Genomic DNA, 25,789 nt, shown 5'->3' with positions numbered 1-25,789 from the left:
ATTTTGATTTTGAATGATTATTGTTCACAGAATCGAAATTTTGTCTTTTTTATTTAGACTGGTAGCTGGTAGGTTTAATTTTAAATTATTAAAACGAAAAAAATTGCGTGATAGGCTCGTATAATAAAATGAATTTTTTGGTTTAATTGCAAAAGGCGCTTGTTACGCAGATGGGAATATTGAGATTTCATATCTCACAGAACTTCGTTCTAATTTTTCGAGTTATCGTTAAGAGCGTCATTGTACTTAATTCGTTCTTCAAAGAACAATAATGCAAAAAGTTAGCATTGATTCGTGGAATTTTAAATACACTTTCAATGACTGGAATTATATGTTTTAAGTATTAGCCAAAAATTCCATTTATCTGTGAGGCCTATCTATGAGCAAATTCCCGCAGCTTCCTAGGCTTCTGAAGATAAAAAAAGTGAACCAGTACATGAATATACAAGTTACCATGACAGTTATTATGTAGATAGGATCACTGACAAAAAAGTTTCGAAAAACTGAGCTGTTGCAGGTAACTTTGTCTCCAGGTAATCTACAATAGCTGCCACAGCTGTAGCGTCCCATACAAAAAATACAGCTGCGGCAGATAATGTAGATTAGCTAGAGACAAAGTTACCTGCGACAGGTGAGCTTTTCTAATCTTTTTTGTCAGTGTTGGTAGATTGGTACTGTCCCGATTTTTTTAGTGAGCGAGTCAGTTATGGTATAAATGTACAAGTGGTTGGTACATTGTACGTACTGCCAGTACTGCTTAAACTAACTAGACCTTGTACAATCACGTCCGTCACTGTCACTCAATACTTCAGTCAATTTATCGTTGTGAACACTTTCTTTTTCTATAAAACAGGAGACGTCAGTGAAATTTAGACTAAAGTTTGCTTCAGCTGTCTTTCAGCTTGTCTACTTATCCAAACAAAAGTGCTTTAAACATGTTTAATAAATAGTGGTAGGAGTGTTTGTATGAGTGGGCCAGCTGCAAAACAGCTGAAGAAAATTCATGTCTAAATTTCACTGATGTTTCCTGTATTCTTCTTGCGAATTATATTTTAGCATCTATATACGACTTCCCGTCAAAAAGCGATCAAATTAAAACTTGAAATCAATTTTTCCCACCATCGTCACTAATAAAAAAAAACTATTCGCTACATTCAATCTACCTGGTCTGGCCATCAATTACACCTTCTTACGTTAAATCGCAACACGATGCCAACATTGAAATAAACTGAAAATTACAAAATTGGTGCCTGCGAAATAATTGATTGTAATTTGTCTGGGAGCACACATATTTAAACCACACGCGCACCGACTGTTACTCTTTTCTTCTTACATTTATTTCGATTTTCGACAAAATGTTATTTCCTGCACACATTACTTATATACCGAAAATTCACTTTTGGATACACCTAAAATGAGAGACTTATTTTCGTTTCTTTTCTTTTTAAAATGTCAATTATATTGATTGACTGAGAAGCTTATTTTTAGTTTCTTATTTTTCCTTTTCAAATACACCCGTCAATCCACATATAATTATTGTACACACATTGTGTGTGTACACAGATTTTTACAGCAAAAACTTTTGAAATAATATTTTTCTCTTCATCGGCGACACACACCAACAGCACTAAAATTCCGTTTATAAAACGATAATTTAATCGAGAAATATTTGAAAATTATTTCTAAAAAAAAAGAAAAAACCGAAAACGAATCGAAGGGAACTTTTATCACAATCTGAATGGAACATAAAAAACACATTAAAATTGAAATTTTATTGTATGACCTTTGAACGCATTGCATGGTAAAACGGATTAACATATAATAAACATCAAGAAAATGTTGTTTAGTGAACTTTTTAACAAGATTTTAATTAATTTTTTTTTCTTTGAATGTTACTTTCTTTATGTCTCCGCGGTGTCCGACAATTGTTAATAAATATTTTGTGGAAGATAAGAATAAGCGCCATACAGTGAGAATGTAGATACTGTGTGCAGGAAATGCATTTTATTTAAATTCAGTTGATTTTCGAAATAATTCTTTTTGTGCATTTTAGATGTGGGTTTGTTCTTATACCTCAAGTGACCTGCGTGTGTTTTTTAATCGTTCGGTCATTATTGTTTGAGGAAATAGAATTTTAGAAACGGTGAAAAAGCGGAAGTGTACCTAGTAATTTGATCCATGAATCGGTTTTCTAATTTGGATGAAATGAGGCAAAGTAGTTAGACGAAGAAATCACCAAACACTCGTTTGACAAATCCGAACAAAATCCTCAAATCCCGTCATGTACTGAGAACTGGTCATTTTTCGATTTCGAAAGTTAAAGAATCGTCATAAAGGTCCATAACCCACAGCAAAAATACACGAAACCAATACTTCAAGTGCAGGAAGGACAAGAAGTGGCTAGTTTCAATAAAAAAAGGTATGCAGCGCCTCACTGCGGCACACATATCAACCGTTTTCTATAATTTAACAGTAAAAACTCACAACCCCTTCGTACTAGTATTGTATGAGTCAAATCGACAGAGAATACTAGTAGAGTTAGCCCTAACCTTTGTGACGCAATTTGCTTCAGCTGTTTTTCAGCAGCTCCATATTATGGTCTTATACGGTTTTACTACTACCATGTTCAGGCAGTGAGGTTGTATGAGTGGACCAGCTGTTAAACAGCTGAAGCAAATTGAGTCACAAATCGGGATTAATCCATACACTTTAATGCACATAACTCATATCAGATTATATTCAATTTCTCTTGTAACATTCAAAAGATGCTTCCGATAGCAGTCAGTGCCATAAAAAATTGAGTGTCATCGCACTTGTGAGCAAACTACAAAATATCATAAATTTTACAATTAAATCCACTCAAATTATCTTCGACGTTTATTGCTTAGTGTATGTTCCATGGTACAGATTTTGTTAATTTCATTTTTGTTTTTTTTCTTCGTTGAGATAGCAAGTGATTTTTTTTAGTGAGAATGAAACGACTATAAATCAATGATTATTTTGTTATCTTCACAACGAAATATGGCAATAGTTACAGCCGAAGATAGTTGTCTATTAAATTATTTAGTTTCTCGTTTCGTTTTCAATTAAACTTTAATTGAAAAGTTGTTGGATCGGAGTCTTTTCTGTAGTCTCCCGTTATAAGCCTAAATACCGTATCGAATTTGTGTCTATGCTTTATAATAGCGTCCGAGAGCTTCGAGCATCTTTTGCATTACACTGAATGTTCCATTTTTTCAATGAAAATAAAGAGAAATTCGAAGTTTTCGAAAGCTTTCCAAAGCACACAGTAAATGTGATACTGTGTGTGTTGGCTTAGGACGACAGTACTTAAAGAAAAAACAATTCTCGTAGATGTAGACTTTAAACAGTCTGTAGCCATACCAAAGTCACACCTTACCAGTTACCTCCTACCAAACATTTTTAATCTTAGACAAATACCACAACTAGAATAATTGATGTCATTACCAAGGTTTCGTTGACAAAAGCAACGTATGACCTAATTTATTGCTATATGGCAATATAACATGATTATTAATTTAAGCTTGAACAAACAAAACGTCCAATTTATATACAAAACATAAACATCAATCTGACGAAAAATTGTTTTTCTTTGGATATCATGAACGGAGCGATCGCGGAGTTAGTGACGCAAGTGCGACTTCCCTAAAAAGGAACCAAGAACACCCAAAACGTAATCAATACAAGAACATATGTCGACGAGAATTTTACCGATGAGATTTTACAACTAAAATTTAACAACAAAAATTGCGTCATAGGTCGCAGATGCTGATAGTTCGCTACCCTACATACGACAATAGTCATCTGCCACTTGTGCCGCATTTTTTTGTTGTAAAATTTTCTTGTTTAAAATTGATGATGTTTAGGCGCAGAATGCGTCACCAAAACTGATTTGTTTTACACACACGAAATTACTAGCCGAAAGTTTGCGAAACCATTGTTTATTAGGAGCAAAATTCCATAGGAAAATGTTGACTTGTTGACTATACTAGTTTTAACACTCAATCTGGCGAGAGATAGCGTTTTTGGTCCGCCCAACGCACTTCAAGCAAAAGTAGTCGATGTAATAATTGATTTCTAATTCATCAAAAATTCTTCATACAAAATTTGTTTAGTTTTTGCGTGACATTGTTAGTTTTTCCGTGTCATTTTTAAAGCTATCGTCGTGAGCTAATTGTAAAATTTGAATTATTAAAAAGTTAATTTAATATAAGGGCAGGATAATTGGATCCAAATTACACTAGTGCATAGCTGCGAATATATTATCATAATGAGGCATATGCTGAATACGTAAGTTGTGCATTACTTCACTTAAATAGCCTCAATACAAACAACACACACTGTACGGATAATAGCGGCAGAGTAGAAATTTTGCTTGATTTTTGCAAGTGGTTCCAGGTGGTTCCGGGTGGTTCCGGGTGGTTCCCGTGGTCCAATCAAAAAGTGAGTTATGGAAGGTGCCCCTCTGCCGCTTTTATCCGTAGAGTGTGTGTTGTTCGTATTGAGGCTAACTTTACTAGCTTTCCTTTACATGTTCTTATGAGAATATCACTCCACGGAAGCAAGGATTACTAAATAGATGAAGCGAATGGCTGTCACTGTTTCGAACTGAAGTACAAGTGCAATGCCACATCTGATCAGGCCATGACGATAGTGACAAAGATACAACCAAACCTAAAAAGGCTATACATATTCTTTGTCATGTACATTTCTAGTGAATCATAAGCAAAATGAAAGTGGAAACTTTTAATTGTGCTGCTAACAGATGATTTAGGCCATCGTTCGTATAATGTGTGCCTTACAGCACGAGTTTGATGAGTTATGATTTCATACATTAAAGCCCAATAATTGACCATAAATGCTGCATAACGACCCTTGTATTATATAGCGCACATGCAATAAAGTATAAACTACATGAATGTTGCAATGTTTGATAATAGTAATTTTAAATGATTACAGTGTGCACACTATAATAACAATTATGACAGTAATTAAGTAACGTTAATTCACTTTCACTCGACCACTCAGAACAACAATTTGAATTATCATAGCTTTCAGTTGATTTGGTTCTACCGTTCATAGGCTCACGATGCAAACTGCGATAATTCTAAGTTTACTACTCTCCGTAAATTATGCTGAATATCAAGAAATGAAGTTGATCCAGCAATTGACTGACTATTTTAACTTCGATCACCATTTCTTTTTGCTGGACTCGAGTATAGACACCGATCGATTCATTAGTGTGAACGGCATCATACCTCAAACTGTATATGTTCGACAAACCGGTGACGATGTTATTGAATTTGGAGATGTAGACGAAATATACAGCAACAGTGGCTTTATGATTGTTGCATCTGAGACATCTGAATTCGAACACAACCTCAACTTACTGCTTGCAATCAAATCAGTTCAATATCTTCAGAAACAAATGAAAGTTGGCATTTTCTTTCCGCAGAGTTCTTCCATTGAAGATTTGAGCGAGTTATTTGAATGGTGCATTAAACACAGAATTACAAATGCTTTTGCTGCAATCTATCCATCATCCGGTGATGATGATGCTGATGAAGACTCACAATGTTTGACACATTACAACTGCTCTTTACTTAACATCTTTACTTTTCATCCCTTTCGAACAGCTGATGTTCTGAATGTTACCGATAGTGAGAGATTTGATGATTATTTTCAAAACAACAACGCCGATTTCTATCAACATGAGTTGGGATACGGAGGCCGTATCAAGAATGACACTGAAGGACACTTCTGGCTGACTGTATTTGCTCTTATGAACGCCAGTTATAAAGAAATAGAGGAAGAATACAGAACCTTTAGAGAATCTTTCAGGAATGGAATTGATATTATGGATGATGTATATGTTCTAGAAGATGAGGATGAAGACGTATTGCTTTATCCATTGCAAATTGTTGAATATGTCATTCTAGTACCGGAAGCACTACCGTATTCAGATTTTGCGGCATACGTAGCAAATGGATTGTCCGGCATCCTTGTTATTTATTTTCTTCTATCAACTTTCGCATCAATTGTGGTTCTAATCGCCATTCGGTACACCAAACAGCGGAGATTTTCAGTATTACAAAGTGCGGTTGATGTGTTCAATCTTTTGTTGAATGAAAACGGCGACATAAAATATCAACAATTATTTAGAGCCGAATTTTTTATCATTGTTCCTTTAACGTTCGTCGGATTCGTTGTCGTCAATGGAGTACTGTCAACATTACAAAGTCATTTCATGCGTCCCAAAGCTCAGCCTCAAATCGATACTGTGGATACTATTTACAGCTCCCCCTATCCGATTGCTGTGTACAGTGAACCTTGGAAAGACGAAATTGTCGAAGTGTTTTCAAGTCAAACGTCATATAAAGATTGGGACAAAAGAATTGTTGTGTTGGAGTCTGTGATCCCTGATTACATTGAACTTTATGATCGAACGATGTCAGTTTTCCTTAATTTAGAAATTGCTAATATTCTGTTGAGAACTCAAAAAAATTTGAATATCTACGGCTATCATCGCCCTAACGTTGTGATTACGAAATTTCTTATGGGCCTTGTTATCAATAAACGGTTTCTGTACTTCGAACGATTAAATGAGCTTATTCACCGGTTTAACAGTGCAGGACTTTATAACCTATGGTTAAGCAGAGAATATCAAAAGACAGAAAAAAGAATTTTGACAAAAAATCGAGAACATCTAAGTAATCAATCTGTCAACAGCGGCGAAGAAGTATCATTTCCCACATTTATCTTCTATGGATGGTTTGCTGGATCCATTATGTTTATTGTAGAAGTGCTTTACAGTAGATTCAAAACAACAGTAAAAATAATATTTATAGTACCTTCAGTTACAGGTGGATACTTTAAACACTGAGGAAGTTTCAAAGCTCCGGAAAGTCATTATCATTACACTCCAGAATGTAGAATTTTATCACGAAAATTAAACAAGTTAAAGTCGATGTTAAATTATTCCATTTCAGTTGAATTAAAAAAAATAAAAAATAAAAAATGAAAATTATTATTTCCAACATTCGGTTCCTTTTCTGTGCAGTTGACAAAGGTAAAATTTCACTGAAAGCTGCTTCAAGATACGAATTAATTGTTTGATTGAACAATCCGTCGACCAAGGTAAGTATAGACTAGAGGTAATGCCATTCAGACGCGCGGCATAGCACATTAGTTCTCGATGCTAATGAAACCGTTTTGTTTTTAAATAAACGGTTGACCATGGTTTACTTGAGTTTCACAAAACCGCCCGACGACTAAAATTATAATGAACTGGCTCAACACGACGTGCTTTAACCAAGGTATATGTAGATAGCAGATGTGAGGTGGCATCAAAGTTCAAGGCAAACGCCATCTCTCCTTTTCATTAATCACGAAAAACTGCATAGAAACTCAGGCCATCTGTTTTGATATACAGTCGGAGAAAAATAAATTTCGGGATTTTAAGACATCGTCGTTTTCGTCGTTTTTCTGTAACATTTCGCATGTTATTTTAAATGGAAATTGGGAGAATTAGAGAAATGATGATATCTCTAAAAAAAAACTGAAATCTATATTTCCCCGACATTATGTACAATATTTTCTGAAACGTCATGGTCAACCATTTCAAATGATGATGTCATTATTAACATCGAACTAATGTGCTAGGCCACGCGTCTGAGTGCCATTACCTCATCTTATACAATGGCTTTAATCTTTCTTTACCTCAACACTCGTTCATATCAGAGAGGTACTAATATGACGCCCCACCGATGCCAGTTCTTTTGTAAGTGGATAGAGGGACTTGCGTCACACTTCCATTGTAAGTGGATTTCGTGCGATTTCACTAAATGCCACTAAGTATTTAACGATCATATTGTTTAACAACACATTTACTTTTAAGCACAACATATATATCCATTCTCTGAGTGATGCATTTTCAAGCCTCTTATTTATTTTTGTTTCCTTTTTTTTGCAAATGTTCACAATTTTTGTTTATTTACTTATCGGTTTAATGTAAATAATCATTTGAATTAAGAACAGAAATATTGCTGCGGAAGAACGAACGTTTTCGTTTCGTTTCATTTTTGTTTTGTTTTAGTTCAGTTTGAAAGTATTTTTATGTTAGTTCGTTCGGTGAGTGATGATCTGTTGGAAAGTAAACACCTACACTCATGAATGAAAATTGAAGTGATAATATGCATTCGAATAAAAAGACAGAAGAAAAACTGGCTTTCATCGGCGCCAGGAAGTTTATTTTTGAAATTATTTTGTCACTTAAACGGTTTTCTAGTTATAAGTTTCAAGTTGTTTTTGATCTGTTTATGCGTTTGTAGAAAGAAAACGTTGCACGTAAATTTGAAATGAATACGGTTGGTGTGCGTATGGGTGGAATACAGGGCTTATTATTCGGAATTTAAAATTTCGTTAAACTGTAAAAAGAATCATAAAACTTAGTGACATATTTCTAGCCTAGACATTCTTTGAATCGATTTTTTACCATGAAGCCATGATGGCTCATTTTTGGTCAAATGGAGAAAAATTTAGAACACAGCCAGATAGTGAGCAGCCTTTCGTTCGCATTTTCGGATTGAAATCTTTAATTATTTTTTAAAAATTCGTAAAAAGTCTTAAATTGGAGACGTTTCAGGAGTTTTTTTCTCAAAAAATCTTGGAATCTCAAATTCCAAAACTTCTTAAATTGAAACTTATTTTAAGAACTTTTGGGAACTTTAAAGAATTTCTTAGAATTAAATTAAATTATTGAAATTCTTTAAAACAATCTTAAAATTCTCAAAAGTTCTTTAATAAATTTAAATTTAAGAAGTTTTGGAATTTGAGATTTTAAGACTTTCGAGAAATACCTCCTGAAACTTCTCTCCAATTTAAGACTTTTTTCGGATTTTCAAAAGAATTCTTAAAAGTTCCGTATAATAAGCCCTCCTGAGTGAATAGACACCTTCTAATTTTATCGACTAAACCTTTGGACTGCACCTACAAATCGCAAATAATCTTACCGCTTGGATTAAAAAACATTTTTATTACTAAACGCCACCATTCTAACATTACGAAATTATTTCGTGTTAAAAGTATAGATAAAGGCTTAATCGATCACCACTAATTTTTTTTGCTACTCATAACTCATCAGCCATGCTAATTACAGGTAAAATAGTAATAACAAGTCAATAATCAGAAAATGAATCGAATTTTTTATTTATTTCGGTTCTGTTGTTTCGAAATTACGATTCCTTGCTTATCATCACAAAAATACCAATTATGGCTAAGAATTTACCTATCTCGTTATCATGTCTTAAATACCAATAAATTGATATATCGGTGTACAGTGTTACGGTTAGACGAACTGCATACCGGCCTTATCAGTTCACCTCTATATGTATAAGAAAGTTTGGTGTATTTATGAATTTGTGTCGTGTTCTCAGATAATGGAACATAACTTTTGAGTAAATTTCTTGTCACTTGTTCAATATGTGATAACAATCGATAAATAATTTTATAAACATCGAAGAAAGAAAATATCATCGATTATGTAACATTCCATTGAACTCTTCTCTGTCTTTCTCGCTCACATCATCGGACGTTATTTAATTTATCAACAACATCGACCATTATTTGGAAGATTGTAAGTTTTTTTTTTACGTGATTGATCATATAAATATAACTTCAGTTGCAGTGTGCCAGCGTGCATGCAGCATACAACCACCACAAAATGTACATCGAGGAGAAATAACTTGAAAGACCGAAAATGCACCACATCAATTCGATTACGATGTGTGGGAAAGAATTTCGTTTTCTTATTAAAAAAGAACCAAAACTGAAATGCTACACAACCACACCATTGCCGTATTAAACACAACACACTCATTCCGTATAGGTTTTATGTATAAAAAGAATATTTTTTTTTCTGCTTTTTTATTTAATGTTTCACCATTCGTAGATTTATTTTTCTTTTATTTTCTTGAAGAGAAGACTTTTTTCTCCGTTTCTTTTATTTTTATTTATAAATTCAATACAACCTACACGTGGACTTTGTAATTCGATGATTATGTTTGGTTGGGTTGTTGGTGTATTTTAATAACATGATTCTGATGCGATGATGGATAATATGGATGGTGTGTTTGTGTGTAAATGCTGATTTCTTTGAATTTTGAATATATGAAATCATTTGGATGTTGCTGTTGTTGTTTCAATATTACACCAGTTGCATGCTAAAAAGGATTCATGTTACGAGAAAATGTTTAAATAAATTATGTCTTTAACCAGATTTTAATTACCAAATTTACTATTTGAAGAGATGGAGTTGATGGCGGTTTTAAATAGGAACATAATCGTCCAATTACATTAAAAACAAAAGAGGAAAGTGTGTTGGAAGTCGTTTTATTTTCAAATTTATTGGAATGTGATTTATGCAGCTCGATCAGGAGCGTATTCTCTGTCACTGTTTTACGAATATTAGGGCAAGATGACACAGCGCCTTTTTTGCAAAACTAATTTGCTAAATTTGTTAAGAATTCCAAAAATATCCCTAAAATTTTTCAAGAAATTGTTACAATTTTTCAAAAATCTGTCAAAATTTTCCTAAAATTTGCTAAAATTTTCCGAAAATTTGTTAAAATCCATTTTTTAACTATAAGACTTGATAGATGGCAGGGCTTATTATTCCGAATTGTAATTTTCTTTAAAATAGAGAATCCTGTAAAATGGAAAAGACGACAAGGCTAACGTGCCGTACACTATCAATTAAAAGACAGTTCGAACACTTGAATCGGGTGCATTGCGACTAAAACTTGAAGGTACCACAACAGGACCGACAGGTGGTATAGGTAGACGAGATCGTCGATTCTTGATTACTACCCACAAATCGATTCCTAACCTTTAATATAGGTCCTTCATGTCTCTCACTACTCAATTCAGGGATTCTTATCGGTTTTTATAACTTTCAAATCGCTAACAAAGTGAAAATTTTAAAGCAATAAATCCTTTTAGACACCATAGCCCCATCTTATATTAATCAGTCATCCAAAAAAGCTGGTTCGATTGCTGATAATGCCGAAAGATTTAAGCACAATCATTACATTTGTTTAAAAGATAATTATTTATTTACACCTATTGCTTTTGAATCACTAGGTGGCATGGGTCCTGAGACAAAGACATTTATAAAGAAATTGGGATCATTAATGCAAAAGGCTTCTGGGGAACCGCGCTCTATGGACTACCTGCTACAGAAGGTTTCCATTGCGATTCAACGAAGAAATTCTAGTTGCATTTTAGGGACCTTGGGACGTAATAGACTTGATGATTTTTATTTATTCCCAGTCGATGCTATTTTGGAGTGAAATTTGACTTTTAAAACTCTGAGAAATCTCAAATATATTCTGAACTAAAAAACACCCACTGTATCGTGTCGATATTTATTCTCAATTATCCTGCCGGCTACGAAGACATTGTCACACAAAAAACTAATGCATCTTTAAAGACCTAGCTGAACAAAACCACTAAATTTAGTTTTCCTTATTCCAAAGGATTACTTATCAATTCATCAGACTTCGGAGTGACTGAATTTTTAGAACCAAGGTTATACCGATATATATATACCGAAACTGTGCAGCAACACAAAATCGTCCGTTCTCTACGGCTTTGAAAAAGAGTATGCTTAAACCATCTTATCGTTATTATCCCCACAAGTGCCTATTTAGCAAAACTAATATCTTCAACAACAAAATAAATAAATGCTAAACGACCATTCGTTCGAATTTAATCTGAAAATACAAAATATGGGACAGCAAACGAAACGCATTATATAAATCATAAATACAAAATAAAAAACATATTATAAGAAGCCAAAGCACATTCCGAAGTAAGATTGAGATATAACATTTTGAGAAATGATTTAAAATAAAGAGAAAAAAAAACTGACAGAATTTTTTTTTTTTAAAACTAGGACTATGACATTCGAAACAACGAAAAGAAGCAAAAAAATATTCTACATCAAATGTCCTCTCCTCTTTGTGCATCCTTTGTCCTAAACTTTTTTCTTCTTCTTCAGTACACGATAAAAGGGTTCACCGGCTACGCTTCTGTTTCACCTCGACCAACAAAAAAATATATTTATTTTTCTACCTGAACGGATGCCATGTCCAACAAAATAGTAAACACAGAACTCGTCGCCATAACTTATTATCAACAGTATCTTATAAAACGCTTTTCGTTATATAAATTTATTGTCACATATTGTTTGTTGTATAAGATGTAAAAGCATTCGGCTCATTAAAAATGACACATTTGATCTGTATGAGAGGATCGATCGATATTTAGATTGCTCAGTGAAGAATAAATTGAAGCGAATTCCATGATTTAAATTGGTTATAGTAGTTAAGGCAACAGAACTGTAGTGTTACGTCTGCCAGTAGCAATTGAGTTTGTTAAAGAAAAATTATCAAAATTTGAGACGAAGATCATTGAAATAGTGAACATTCCTAACATTTTAGAGCGGTTACATCTGATCTTTGAAGTACAGCCTAAAGCTCGAAACAGGTCAGGCAAATCCTGAACTGAAAATACCTGAATTCTCTTCAATTAATTAATTGATCTGACCTGAATGTACCTGAAACCTGAATAAATAGATCGGGTCAGACCTGACCTGAAACTCGACATCACGATAGGTACACCTTACATTTTGTATGAAAATTTTAGGTCAACCTGAAACCTGACCTAAGAAGTTTCCGAAATTCGGGTTCAGGTCAGGCCACTTCAAAAATAAAACCTACTCTGAAGTTTCATGTAATGTAATTTTTGACCTAGTCGACCAATTCCGAGCCGTAGTAGGACATACTGTTTTCTGCAAAATCTTTTACTTCATTTGTTAAGCCATTCATTTTGCTATATAAGAGAACATAACCAGCAGGCAATCGTAATCACTGTCGATAACACGAAACACGTATACTATGCGTAAATTTGAAAAAGGATTAAAAAAATCAAGTTCTAAGGCTGTGCTAACCAAAAACAGTTTGATTCAAAGTAATTCTCGGTGTTTATTTATTTAATTTCCATTCGTAACTCTGCTGCTACAAATAAATCTTTTTATTCGTTTCGACCTATTCGCCGTCGACTATAGAATCGAGAGACGTTATAAAATTTATAGGAACAGTTTAATGTAATAACAATAAAATAACTAAAATTACGAGCCAGCTGAAGTCATATTATTATTGTACACACACCAAACAATGCACATTTTTGAGCAAAGTTATTTACTATGCGAGAGAGTCAATTTTTGTCTTGTACATACAACATTCAATGTTCTAGAATCAACAACGTGTGTAATGAATGCAATGTTACTGCCAACAGCAATGTTATTATGTGAATTTCAGTTCGACAATAATAGTGCATGACAATCGTTATGTAGAGAAGAAGAAGACGAAAAAAAAAACTACATACCGAATGCGTCGTGTTCACTGTGCATCGATTTTTTTATTGTATTATTTTCGCAATTTTTTTCTTCGTATCCTAGAATGGCATTGGCGGCGCCTAACTTAAAGCATCTTTGTTTGAGTTTCGTTTTTTTTCTTCATTCGTTAGTATTTATTCTCTCAGTAAAAATGGAGATAAATTTTAGTAAATTATGCGATTCTTTGGATGAGAAAACGCCTTAGTCATATTCATATATTCCATTGAATCAATGTTTGTTCCTTGATAACAGGAAATTGTTACATCATTCCCATACATTGCAAGCATTATTTTTAAACAATCAAAGCCATGAACAAAACTTCTCCAAAATAAGTCTATCAAACAACCACCAACCGAGTGCATTTCTATTTCAATCAAATTTTTATTCTTTTATCAGGAAGGGATAGGTGGGACCAGTGCATGTGGGTACTGACTTGAAATTATATTTTTTCCAAGAAATAGATAGCAACATCTACCAAAAATTATTTACCTTACTTTCAATTCAATAAAATAACTTAGCACATTGAAGGAAAAAAATATTTGACTAGACTCGCGTTATATTCATTGAAATTCAACCCAACCCAGTTTCAAGAGTTTTATCACTTTAAGTGAGTCACAAGTTGAACAGATTGACTTCCAACATAATAATTTAAATTCACACGTTACCATCGTTATGCTCTGTGTGTGTGTGATGTTTTGAATATATTCACAGCAAAATGACATGTTGTTATGATTAGTAGTTATGCCAGTAAAATGACCAATTTTCTTAGAAATTATGTCGTCCTTAAAATGTTGAGAAAATGAGAATTGAGAATATATGAGTCTGAGCATGTTTGTTTAACAAAATAAAACCAAAAATAATTCGAGATGTTGTTTCAAACTAACACGAGTCCAGCGTTTACATAGAATAATTAAGGAAACGTGTACAATCTGTGTAACAATGCGTATTTATTCGTGGAATAGGTCGAAAAATGATCCTATGATTTATATGTTTTGTCAACCAGACGTGTTATTTGGTGCTACAATAGAAACTAGATTGTTAATAGCTAACAAAAATGTTGACATCGGTGGTGATACAAAAAGTGCAAAAAAATAATAAGAACGAAAAATGTAGCACGATAAATCGCCCCTTACATTTTGGTACCGAAAACAAATAGGTTGAACGTTTCGGTACAGGTATAAGCTCTATTGATATTCCGATAAAATTCCATAAACTTTACGCAGGGTGTACGACTGTCCTTTTCCTTTCATTCATTTTTTTTTAAACGAAATGTTCTCTTTATTCACAAAAGTCTGACGGCGGAGCATTAGTTTTCTACCTACTTAATGATGAAATATTACAGAAATTTCAGGATGTTACCATAATGAATTTTGATTTGAAAATATTCGTTTCTTTATACTGTCAGAGCTAAAACGTCTGCATTCACAGAACGAACAATATTTAATGTCGCTCACATATAAAATTTAAAGATTTTTTTTTCGTTAAATGGTAGACTGTTATTGCAGCTAGCTAACATCGACCTACAGTTACTGCCTTCCCGTTTTGAATTATAACAACCCAAAGACAGTGATTTATTTTTAAATTCTTTTTTATTTTATTTTGATGAGTCACAGTTTCATCTGTCCACCAATGTCAACCGAAAAAAAAAAGCCAACACGACTCTACGATACCTTAACCTTTACAAGTGTCCAACGAAGCAATATAATGAAAATGATTTTTTATGTTTCTGTAATTAATGATCAAATCAGAGGGGACAACGAAGAAGAAAAACACTAAAATTACTTAGCATCCATAATTAACGTTTTCCAATTTAAACAAATTTTTATCACGAAATCAAAGTGTTAATCCCAATTTACTAATTAGCAGAATGGTTTATTTACGAAGAATCGGTTTGTGTTTGTTGCTTTATATTTCCGGAAGCTTAGCTAGAAACAATAAATCAAAATTTGTGTCAAACATTCCGATTTTGAATATTTTTTCATGGAAGTTGTTAAGAAACACACATTTTTTGTATCGATAGTATCGCTTCAATACGGCTACGAAACTAACTCCGTCGGATTGAAACGATTTGAAACAGGTTCTATTCATTTTACCTAGCCAACCCATCAGTATGGCGAATCGGATGAACTGTCCCGTGATCGCTGATGTAAAATGTCGATAGTGTTAGAGGGTCTATTGTTAAGAATTGAATTTACTGAAATTACTGAAAATTACCGGAATTTACCAAAATTTTGCTGACAGTGGCCGACTTTGAATTTTGGGCGCTATTTCGATTCTGGTTTTTGTTTGAACGAGAAAATTTTTCGGTGCATTTTCGGTGAAAGTGTCTAATTTCGCCAATTTTTTAGCAAATAAAATTCCCAATAACAGCCCCTGTCATGTTTTAGACAACGGAGGAAGTTATAGTCCGATTGCAGTCAAATCATCGACGTGAAACCTCAAACGTTATTCTAAGCAGAAAATTGTTCTGAAGTATCCCACCAAAATGCATAGATTTTGTATAATATAAAGCACCTCACCCTCTCACATACATATATTTATCGCAACTGCTTAGGGCCTTAGGCACACATACACAACTGTCAAATCTGAGTCCAAATTATCAATGAAAGTGTAAAACCGGTATGGTCTATTGTTTTGATTTTCGTACTGAAACGCACTCATTTTCATATTATTTTGACATAAAATGTGAGACGAATTCGCCGATCGACCATACCTGTTCTAAACTTTCATTGCAAATTATGGTCGTATACCACGAGCACAAAAGCTATTTTTCTATTAAAAAAACTCTGCATTTTAGAGGTAACGAATCTCGAAATTGTTGAGATTCCAAAGGGTTGGTATCGATCTGGCATATGCCATCTGTTCTTGACAGTTACAACAAAAAGAAACGGTGAACTCTGGGTAATGCGATCCTATATAATGAAAAATCTATGATAAACTAATGAAGTAAAAGATTTGCTATTAATCTGAAGATTTTTAAATCAAAGGAAGTAACAGACTTGAGTTATTAGGGTCAATGAATATAAACTATCAGATATATCATCGCGGAGGAAATGACGATTTTAAAAACGGATTCAAATACACTCATTTTCATATTATTTTGACATGAATAATGGAGGCGTTTAAGATAAATCGATAGATTTTGGAAAATTGGCCTGGAATTTCCATTCGTTGATAAGGTTATATCCTTTCCATCTGTGAACAGATAATTATTATTTTAAGGACTGCCTAATTAAATACTATTAACAAATTCCAAATCAAATACTATCACGCACTGACCGACAATATTGGTTGTTGAATACTTTAACCTTTCGACGATAATCAGATAAACTCACCATAAATGTCAACGAAACGATAAATTTCAATAAATTTGTTGAACATATAATAAATGATCACCACACATATCAAAAACATCTTTTAAATTACTTTGAATTTTTAATTAACGACGTTTCGATAACAAACAGCCAACCATAATACCACAAAATCAAAGTGTTAATTCCAATTTTCGCATCATCATTAGCTGGGTATAAAACAAACCACCTAACAAACAAAACGATAAAAAAAATGAAAGACGATCGGCTAACCGGACCAACATTCCAATCAACCCATTTTAATATGCCAACTGTTTAATTAATCATAACAGCAAATCAGCAAACGAGAATTTAGTACACAGAGAAATAAAACAAAACCAAAAGAAAAAACACACAAAAGCCAATCAAAAAAGATTAGAAAGATTTTCGTTAATTTAAACATTTCGTTTTGTTAAACGATATTTATTCGCGTGTTACAACATATCGGAAGAAGACACACGCCGATTTGTAGATTATATGTACAGAAACGGTGTGAGTTCATAAATCACAAGACACTTTTCCAACGAGAAAACACTCATCAAATATATTATAAGCCGGAGCAATAATAAACTTGATAAAAACACATAATTTAAGCCACATTAATATCACATAGTGTTGCAAACGACGCTTCTTTATCACCATGTTGTGAAAACATTCAAAATATCAACAATTTTTCGTATCGTTTTTTTTTTTCTTCTCTCGGCTCTCTAATTTATGAAGTGAACAACTGGCCCTTGGCGCAAAAATATGCGTGTGATTTCCTACGGAATTAATTAAGTGGAGGTATTTAACACACATCTCTTCACGACGTGTTGTCTCGTCTAGAATCACTTAAAGATAATAGAAAATAAAAAATGACTTCCAAACATTGAAACGAATCATATAAAAAAAAAAACTAATCTTGTCTCGATGGTTGTTTCGGTTGCTTTTTTCTGTGTCTTCTATTTCTGTTCAACAGTTTTTCAGAAAGAAAAAGAGTTAAATAAATATATAATTAAGGACGGAATATATAGAGATAGAGGTGCGTATAATATGAATAATTTCAACGTGTTTTAGTGGTGGGAATGAATATATGTGTTACGTGGCGCGGCTATGATAGTAATATTGTTTCCTTTCCTTATTACCATTTTATAAAACCAGAAAAAAAAGCAACAACCATTGTCAAAATACAAAATACCATTTACCTGTAATAAATCTTGTGCTGTTAAAGAGTCTTTCGAATTTTGAAGAAGAAAATGGGAACCGAATAATTGCCGGTTTATTTAAATTCTTCAACTTGATCGTTTGAATTATATGTTTGGGTGGTGAACAATGTGATGGAGCGACACACAAGATCTGCTTTAAAATATAATTTATCACAATTAATGGTTAAATAATTACATTTTCAGTTTTAATTTCCTATGGAACATCAACTGCTCGGAAAACGGATCAACGCAGTTGCTCTTAAGAGTCGCAGCGTTTAAGATATTAATTCCGATTGTAGAATTTCTGATAGGAAGCCACAGTCGACAATACTTAGCTGCAGATACTACAGCTGGGAAACATTTCTTTATTTCGATTCTTTTTTTCTGCATCTTGGATCTACAAGCATTAGATTTAGTAAACATTGTGCACATTATTAGGGTGTAGAGCTATTAAAAGAGGAATATGCAAAATAATGTTTTTCCCGCACGATGTATCGTTCGGGAAACACTGACGAAACACTTAACGAAAAATCAAGGCAAAATATGTCTTATTTCAGTTGTCCGATGCACAAAAAGAATTTTCGTAACCTTTTTAATTTTTAGATGTCCTAATGGACCCTTTAGATTCAGCGCAGAGCTAAAAAACTGTGTAAACGTTTCCCTAGATTTGTTTCGGCTAGCCGTACTATACGAAAATCTTACGAAGAAAGCTTATCTTGTCTTAAAAAAATTGCTTATAATAATTCCTCATGGAATGGCTAAGGCACATAGGGTCAGCTGGGTTCGCTGTTTCAATTAAAATAAAAATCACCACAAGCATGTTACGTATTTACGAGATCAAGTACTTCAAAGCCGAAGGCGGAAAACACAAGAACAATTTTGCATTGATGGGATCGACCAGTATGCTGCGTTTTCCATTGTAATTCGATATTCATCACAGGCTAAACAATGGGAAACGCACCATTATTGTCGATCCCATCAACGCAAAATTGCTTGTGTGCTTTCGGTCTAAGAAAACCAAAAAAAAGTGAATTGAACTTGTGAAATTTGTTTAAAAGGAGAAACGTTTCTAACGTAGATTTTCTAGGAGTCCACTCGTTGAATACCTTAATGTTTCCTAAAGTTTAAATATTTCTTTAAAGAAACTTAAATTGTTATGTTTCAGTATTTCGTACCGTATCGATCGTGCGTAGTCATCAAGAAGGCAGCAAATCTAGTTTGTGTTTTGTTCAACGAAAAAGTGGATGTAAGGCAGTAGCTCGCAAATCGGAAGACACATTTCTCTAAGTGTATAAATAGAGATTTAAGTTTTCTGGTGATGTTCGACATTGATTATTGATAATCTTGTGGCATGATTTTCCCATCATTTTTAGATGATTTAATTTTCTTGTTATTTTCTTTCTATCGAACAATTTCAATAGTTCTTTTCATTCCAAACGCGTTAGCCCGCATATCGATTCGGATTGTTGGATTACCGATCTCGAGTCACAACGAGAATATACTAAATAAAACAGGACATGTATGTGAGTTTACGCGAAAAACTCTAGGAAATGGACCAATGATATCCAATAATTATGAGTAGTGGAGGGGCTGGATCTTACCGTATCTGATTAACCTACTTTACAAACACGAAAAAGTCGACCAAAATATGAACCGACCATAACTCAACCATAACTCAACAATAAAGGCTCAAACATTTTAATTGCTCTCAAGATATGTAGTTGAAGAGGTCCAAAGAGTAGACTAGTCCACATCCTTGAACGTGCAATAAAAATATGTTTGTCCTAGTTGTGAACGAACTGCTTTTACACGAAGAAATAAAGCACTCATTGCAATCATTTCACCGTCCATTAATTTAAGACGAAAAAACCAATTACATTTCCCTAATTAATCATACAAATAAACATCTATAACATGATGATAGAAACAACTTGTTGATTAGCTGAAACTACACTACATACATAAGTAGGAAACATGAATTAATATTCTAAATTTACTCAACATCACATTAAACTTAACACTTTTAGTAACATAACTAAGTGTATATATTGTAAGAGCAGTGTGTTACCTCATTTTACGTGAATTATTCATTTTTCCCGGACCAGAATTTTTGTTTTTTGTTTGAATAAATAACGAAAACGTTGGCGCAGACGAATTTTATTTACTTTCAAGATAGTTCTTCTTCATTTTTTTTTTAAACTTTCGGTCGATGTCAGACATCTTTATTTATTTTTTTTATTTCTTTCAAATTTACTTTTTTTAGTGTGTTGTTTATATATATTATTTTAGCTCGTTGGCTATGGCTACGGTTTTTGTTGTTATTGTTGTTGTAGTATCTTAGAACTCCTTGTTTTTTACGTATATTTTTCTAAATTGAATGCGTAATTTGCTTAAGAAGTTTTTATTTCCATGTACAATATATCTCTCGTGTATGCTGTATACTTGTGCATCACGTCACGATCTTATATTTTTTTTCCATTTATTGTTCCATAAGAACCATATAGTCTTAATAAGTACAAATGGACAAGAATGAAAAAACAAAAAAATTATTTCGTTTAGTTATGCAAGAGATTGTGTCTGAGTTTTAAGATCAAAGATAATTTATTTGCTGGATAAAGTTTTGTTTTTATATCCATGGGTACAGACGACATGCCAATGATGTTTTAAATTAATGTAATACGAACGATATAAAGTGTAGTGTCACGGAACTTTATTGGCTCGAGAAGCAAACTGAAAACGTAAATTATTTTGCTTAGTCCTGGAATCCACACAGGTTTCATAAGATTGCGATTCCATACAGATCCTATTTTTTAGATTTTTTTCAGCAATTTTTAAGAATTCTAAGAACTTTCTAGGAACTTTTACGAATTCTAAAGAATTTCTAGAAATTTTTAGAAATATTTCCCAAAATTTTTCATTAACCTCAAAATTTCGAATTTTAAAGATTTGTTAGAATTTAGGAATTATAAGCCTACCACACAGTCAAGGTCAATGAAATTTCAGCATAAATTCGCTTCAGTTGTTTTTAAACTGATCCACACTGTCGAAACTGTTAGTTTGAAGCTGCTACACGCACGCCCGTGGTAGCACCGCACGTGTAAACAGTTTGTGTGGATCAGCTGAAAAACATCTGAACCAAATTTATGCTGAAATTTCACTGCCTCTAACTGTTGAAAACAAACATTTACATTTTATATTGGTTACTGTGTACAGTTTATCGTAACCGCTGATCATATCTTGCGATAAAGTAACATTTTTTAGGAAACAATTTAACAGATTCATTAGCATAATTCCAGACGATTTTCGGATGTTTTGAACAACCAACAAATTGTTTAAGTAGCACGAGCTGTTTTACTTTCATTGTTTGATAAAATGTCAAATAAAGGTGTACTGTACATGCATGCATGGGCCATGCATTGCATGGCATAAGCTATTGTGTATTTTCCATTTCAAAAACATTCCGGAACATTTAATTGCATGAATTCACAGACGTAGCTGCAATTGACTATTTTGAACTGTCTGATTGTTTAAAAAGAAGTAAGCCTCAGTGGAGCGTTTGGAACGAATCGACAAAGACAATCAAAGTGTCCTAAAAGCTGTGGCTGGTGCTGCATATCTAGCAAAGAATGAGTTAAACCAGATGAAGTAAAAGATTTTTTTTCGTATTAAACCGAAGTAACAGATTTGATATGATTAAACAGTGACGTGTTAGTTGTTTCTAAGAGGTCAATAAAGAAAGCAATTTGTTAAGGACAACATATGACTTTACTATGAAGCAAGGAAATTGAGTGGATAAAAAAGCTAAGAAAAATAAATTTTCTAGAATAAAATATGAAAGTCATAAACGTAGACCATGTAGACGTCTGAAGATCACTGTTAAACTAGCCGAGTTATAAAGATTGAAAGATATTCGTTGAGACTTGATGTGTGTGCACGACGTTACTTAATTACAAATGCAGAACAAGTATCACCTTTACAAAAGTCACACAATAAAAAAAAATTCAGTTTTCTTACGAAAATTTCAAAATATTTACCGACAAGAGACATAATAAAAAATGATAATAAAAACTGCGAACAAGATGCAGAACGTGCAATGAGTAATCACGGGTTAAATAGACGCTTTGTAATTGCTATTTACAGTATGTTATGTGAATAGCCATACACGTTTTACAATCCGTTGTGATATTATCTTCATAATGATTTCTTTCAGAAAATTCGTTCTACATTTTACTGCTCATTAGAATAATAGAAATGTCACAAGACACCCAATTCGTTTTTATTTATTCTAATTGTAGCCACTAGTTCTCGTTGAGCTATATTGTACTGCCAGGTTTATTTTACAATGCCGTGGTTTTACCCGTGAACAGATTTTGATTCTTGAAAGTTTTAAGTGTCAAAGAGTACATATTCGAGTCATTAAGTTTTAAACGAACATGTTAAGAGACATTTGAAGGCAGTTTGCATCCAAATCTGAACGGTTGAGGGAATATTTTCCATATACGTGATCAGCTCAGAGTCTGAGCCTCAGACCACGGCGAGCTTGATCAAATTGAAATAAAGTTTTCGTTCACATTGGGTTTCTCTTTATATGGAGAGGGAAACTACGCGTGGATACTGGGACAGGTGCTGTTTGCTATTGGTGACCAATAGAAGGAAATAGAACTCTAATAGAAGGAAATAGTGCGACAATAGAAGCAAATATTAAGCCAATAGATGAGCCTATAGACACCAATAGAAGTCGGTGGGACAGAGTTTGCAAAATTTACTCGCTTAGTTTTGCCCTCGTTTTTTTAACGATAAAAGGACTATCTGAGGACTGACGTTTTTCATAAGGAAAAAGGTAACAAAGATTTAGCGGCGTTGTGAAAATAATTTATTCGTGAAAGTTAACGTACTACACAACCTAGTTTTCCCCCGACGGCAGTGCTCTATTGCGTTCTGTGGCTCTTATTTTTTTTTGTTATTTGGCAACGCTAATAATTTAAGATATTGACAATTCTCAAATTTGTCGATTTTGCTCAAAGTTTATTTTGATAACTTTGTGACTTTGGCTTAACGAATATACGAACAAAACTCAGAAAATCGTAAAATCATAAATAATGTAAGAATGTAGGTAGGTCTGAACGGAAACACTTGTTTATTCTTTAAAATATGATAAGCAATCAATGAACCTAAAGTGAAAATAAATATCTTAAATAAACGAATTCAGTTCCTTCAATACATCCAATACCTTCAATCAAAATGCGTTCAAATTGATAGAAGAATATAAAGAGAAACCCATGCATGTCATTTCAGATCAAAATGCCGAAATGTGGGAAAACGGTTTGATGTATCCAACGCTGATATCGTCATTCCCATTAAAAACTAAATTTTCTACAGAACATCACATCACCTCTGAAAGACGCGAGATGACTTTTATAGAATCTTCTTAACATCTAACTGTTTCATTAGTTTGGGCATTATAGTCTTGACATACATTTGACCGAATAAACCCGCTTTTGCATATTTTTTTCGTAGCTGACGTTAGCTGATGATACACCTTTCCGTGAGAAGTTAACTTTGATAAATAATAAATTAGCGAAGCACCTGCTGTCGACAGACTTGAATGTATATGTCTGTTTGGTATTTGCTAAAAGATCTCAAGGTTGAAATGGAAATCGATAATAGAACGCAAAAAAATATCTCTAACCAATATTCTTTGACAAAGTCAAAAATTGGAAAATGTAGAAATTTAAGACGGAAAGCGACAGGTTTAAGAATCATTTTTAATTGCTTCTCATACGAGCACTCAAATTCAGTCATCGCTCTTCAAAATAGCCGGTTTGTTTGGATTGTTATTATTGGACAGCCAATGGGCAAGTTCAATGATCGGTTCGTGTGGTCGTTTCTTCGCAATTTCGTACAATCCATCGAATAATTTTGGGTAAACATACGAATGTAAATAATTTCTTTGATCGTCCACAGACGTCAGGATTGGTGTAACAATAACTGGAAGTTAATAACAGAATTAATGTGCAGAACCGACCTTCACAAATGCATATTTTACTATCAGGAAAAAAGAATTGAATTTCCCATCGAGCGCAGTCACTACTCTCACTCCCGTGCAACCCGTTCGATATGTCATTTTCAATCGAACCGAAACAAGATTTTACATTGCATGGCCATATCTTCCGTTCACCACCCTTTTCGAGACCGAACAACGCTAGAAACGATTTGATAGCATTCGGTTTCGCTAAGCACATGGCTTGTATTGGACCCGATGTCATCTCTTCGGCCAATTTTGCATAACAATCGTTCGACCAGTCGATTTTAAATAATTCGCATACCTGGCCCGCACTCAATTTGCATATTTTCGTATCGATGATTTTGAAATGGGCTTTGAATAGTTTCTGCAGAATTTCTTCGCGATATTGCATGCCACTGGGTTTGATTATTGCTAACGTTTGTTCGATGGACTGCATGATGATTGGAATTGTCGTTTTAAAGTTTTTTTGGAAAGGATTTTTTTGTATCTGTCGTTTATTTAAAGCGACAGGATTGCTTGGTTGCACATTTTATTTTACTGTTGGCACATACGACGTAAGGTCTTCAGACAGATCCATTTTTTCTCTTAGGTCAAAATATCCTCTCATCTGTTTTCCTTTGTGATAAAATTCCAAACTATCAAAAACAATAAACATCGGCTGAACTATCTAGAATCCATCAACTAAATTCACGCATGTCAATATATGAGAAATGTAAATAACAAAAAAAACGTAGAATCCATCAACTTGTTACTTCATCTCTTCATTCCGTTTATCTCCGAATGCACAGGTCGCACGAAATAAGATGAAAATACTTCAAAGAGAGAAGAAGCAAAAAAACCGGATCAACAACAAAAATGGTATGGTAAGAATAGACTCAACTCTGTTTTGTAGATTGGAAATAAACGAAATTCCAACCGACAATTATTTATTGAAGACCGAACGTTTGTTGTTCCGTGTCTTGCAAGTTTAATCGAAGAATAAAGTCAACTTAGGAAGACTAAAACTTACGTTGAGATGTTTAAAATCCAATGATAGAATCGTTTAATAGCTCCCCCAATGGATATACACACAGTTTAGTATTGATAAAAGATTCTTCTTAAGGTAGTAATGATGCACTAATCATATTGTTAACACAAAGCACAGAACGAATTGCGGTCATAACCATTCTTTCAAATAACGCGAGATTATACAAACATTTCCATAATAAATAAATTAAATTGAACTCGCAAATGACGCCAATGCGTTTATCATGTGGCTTTATCACAAACGATCCACTTTATTTATAGAATTTCGATACACAAAAAATAAATAAATTGAAAATGTCACAGTGTCTCACAGGTGTATTTTAGATAAATCGACAACGCACGAACCGAATAACCTACGCTCACCGAATTGTATTATGAACTGTCTGTCTGCCTGTTCACTTCTAAGATGTGATCTCTGCAAAGAAATAATGAATTGAGAGAGTGAATGGGAGAGTGAGTATAATGAGAAAAGATTGTGGAAGAGAGTAAATTTCGGTAAGTTCATTGTGTGTTTATGAATGGATTGGTAGTTGTGCCGGTAGACATTATTGCAATGGAAACACTGAAAGAAAATTGAAATTAGATCCAAACTGAACATAGATTGCAGCAAGCACTTTCTTTTATTCACCATTATTCGCTTAAATGCGGTCAAATGGCTAATAATACAGGGGGAATGAAGGTTTGAAGGCAGAAAAAAGGTAACTTTTTGTCCGTGATTTACGGCCGC

The 25,789-nt window shown here is 33.5% G+C and overlaps 2 protein-coding genes across 3 annotated transcripts in view; both read right to left on the bottom strand.

Annotated features, from left to right (window-relative positions):
• The window catches only part of LOC119085072 (interference hedgehog), a 68,666-nt gene extending 43,215 nt beyond the window's left edge, over positions 1-25,451 (bottom strand). For both annotated transcript variants that reach the window (XM_037195432.1, XM_037195348.1), the window contains exon 1: positions 25,046-25,451. The gene's annotated coding sequence lies outside the window, so the exon portion shown is untranslated. The remainder of the gene's footprint in view (positions 1-25,045) is intronic.
• Positions 23,728-24,568, bottom strand: LOC119085968 (nucleoside diphosphate kinase homolog 5-like). The gene is made up of 2 exons (XM_037196530.1): positions 24,058-24,568; positions 23,728-23,999 (listed from the first exon to the last, which is right to left on the bottom strand). Exons 1-2 carry the CDS (start codon positions 24,470-24,472, stop codon positions 23,806-23,808), a joined length of 609 nt encoding a protein of 202 aa, XP_037052425.1. The 5' UTR covers positions 24,473-24,568; the 3' UTR covers positions 23,728-23,805.
• Positions 25,452-25,789: the final 338 nt, after the last annotated feature.

Source organism: Bradysia coprophila, chromosome II, assembly GCF_014529535.1.
Source record: "Bradysia coprophila strain Holo2 chromosome II, BU_Bcop_v1, whole genome shotgun sequence".
Taxonomy (NCBI): Eukaryota; Metazoa; Arthropoda; class Insecta; order Diptera; family Sciaridae; genus Bradysia; species Bradysia coprophila.
Note: the sequence above shows the minus strand (reverse complement) of the source record. Positions and strands in the feature narration are given on the sequence as shown.

What these genes read in the sequence shown, in the direction of transcription:
- LOC119085968 (XM_037196530.1), bottom strand. Translation starts at nt 24,472, where the DNA reads ATGCAGTCCATCGAACAAACGTTAGCAATAATCAAACCCAGTGGCATG. An exon ending in TCAATTCTTTTTTCCTGATA is followed by an intron (nt 24,000 to 24,057) that starts GTAAAATATGCA and finishes ATTAACTTCCAG; the next exon opens with TTATTGTTACACCAATCCTG.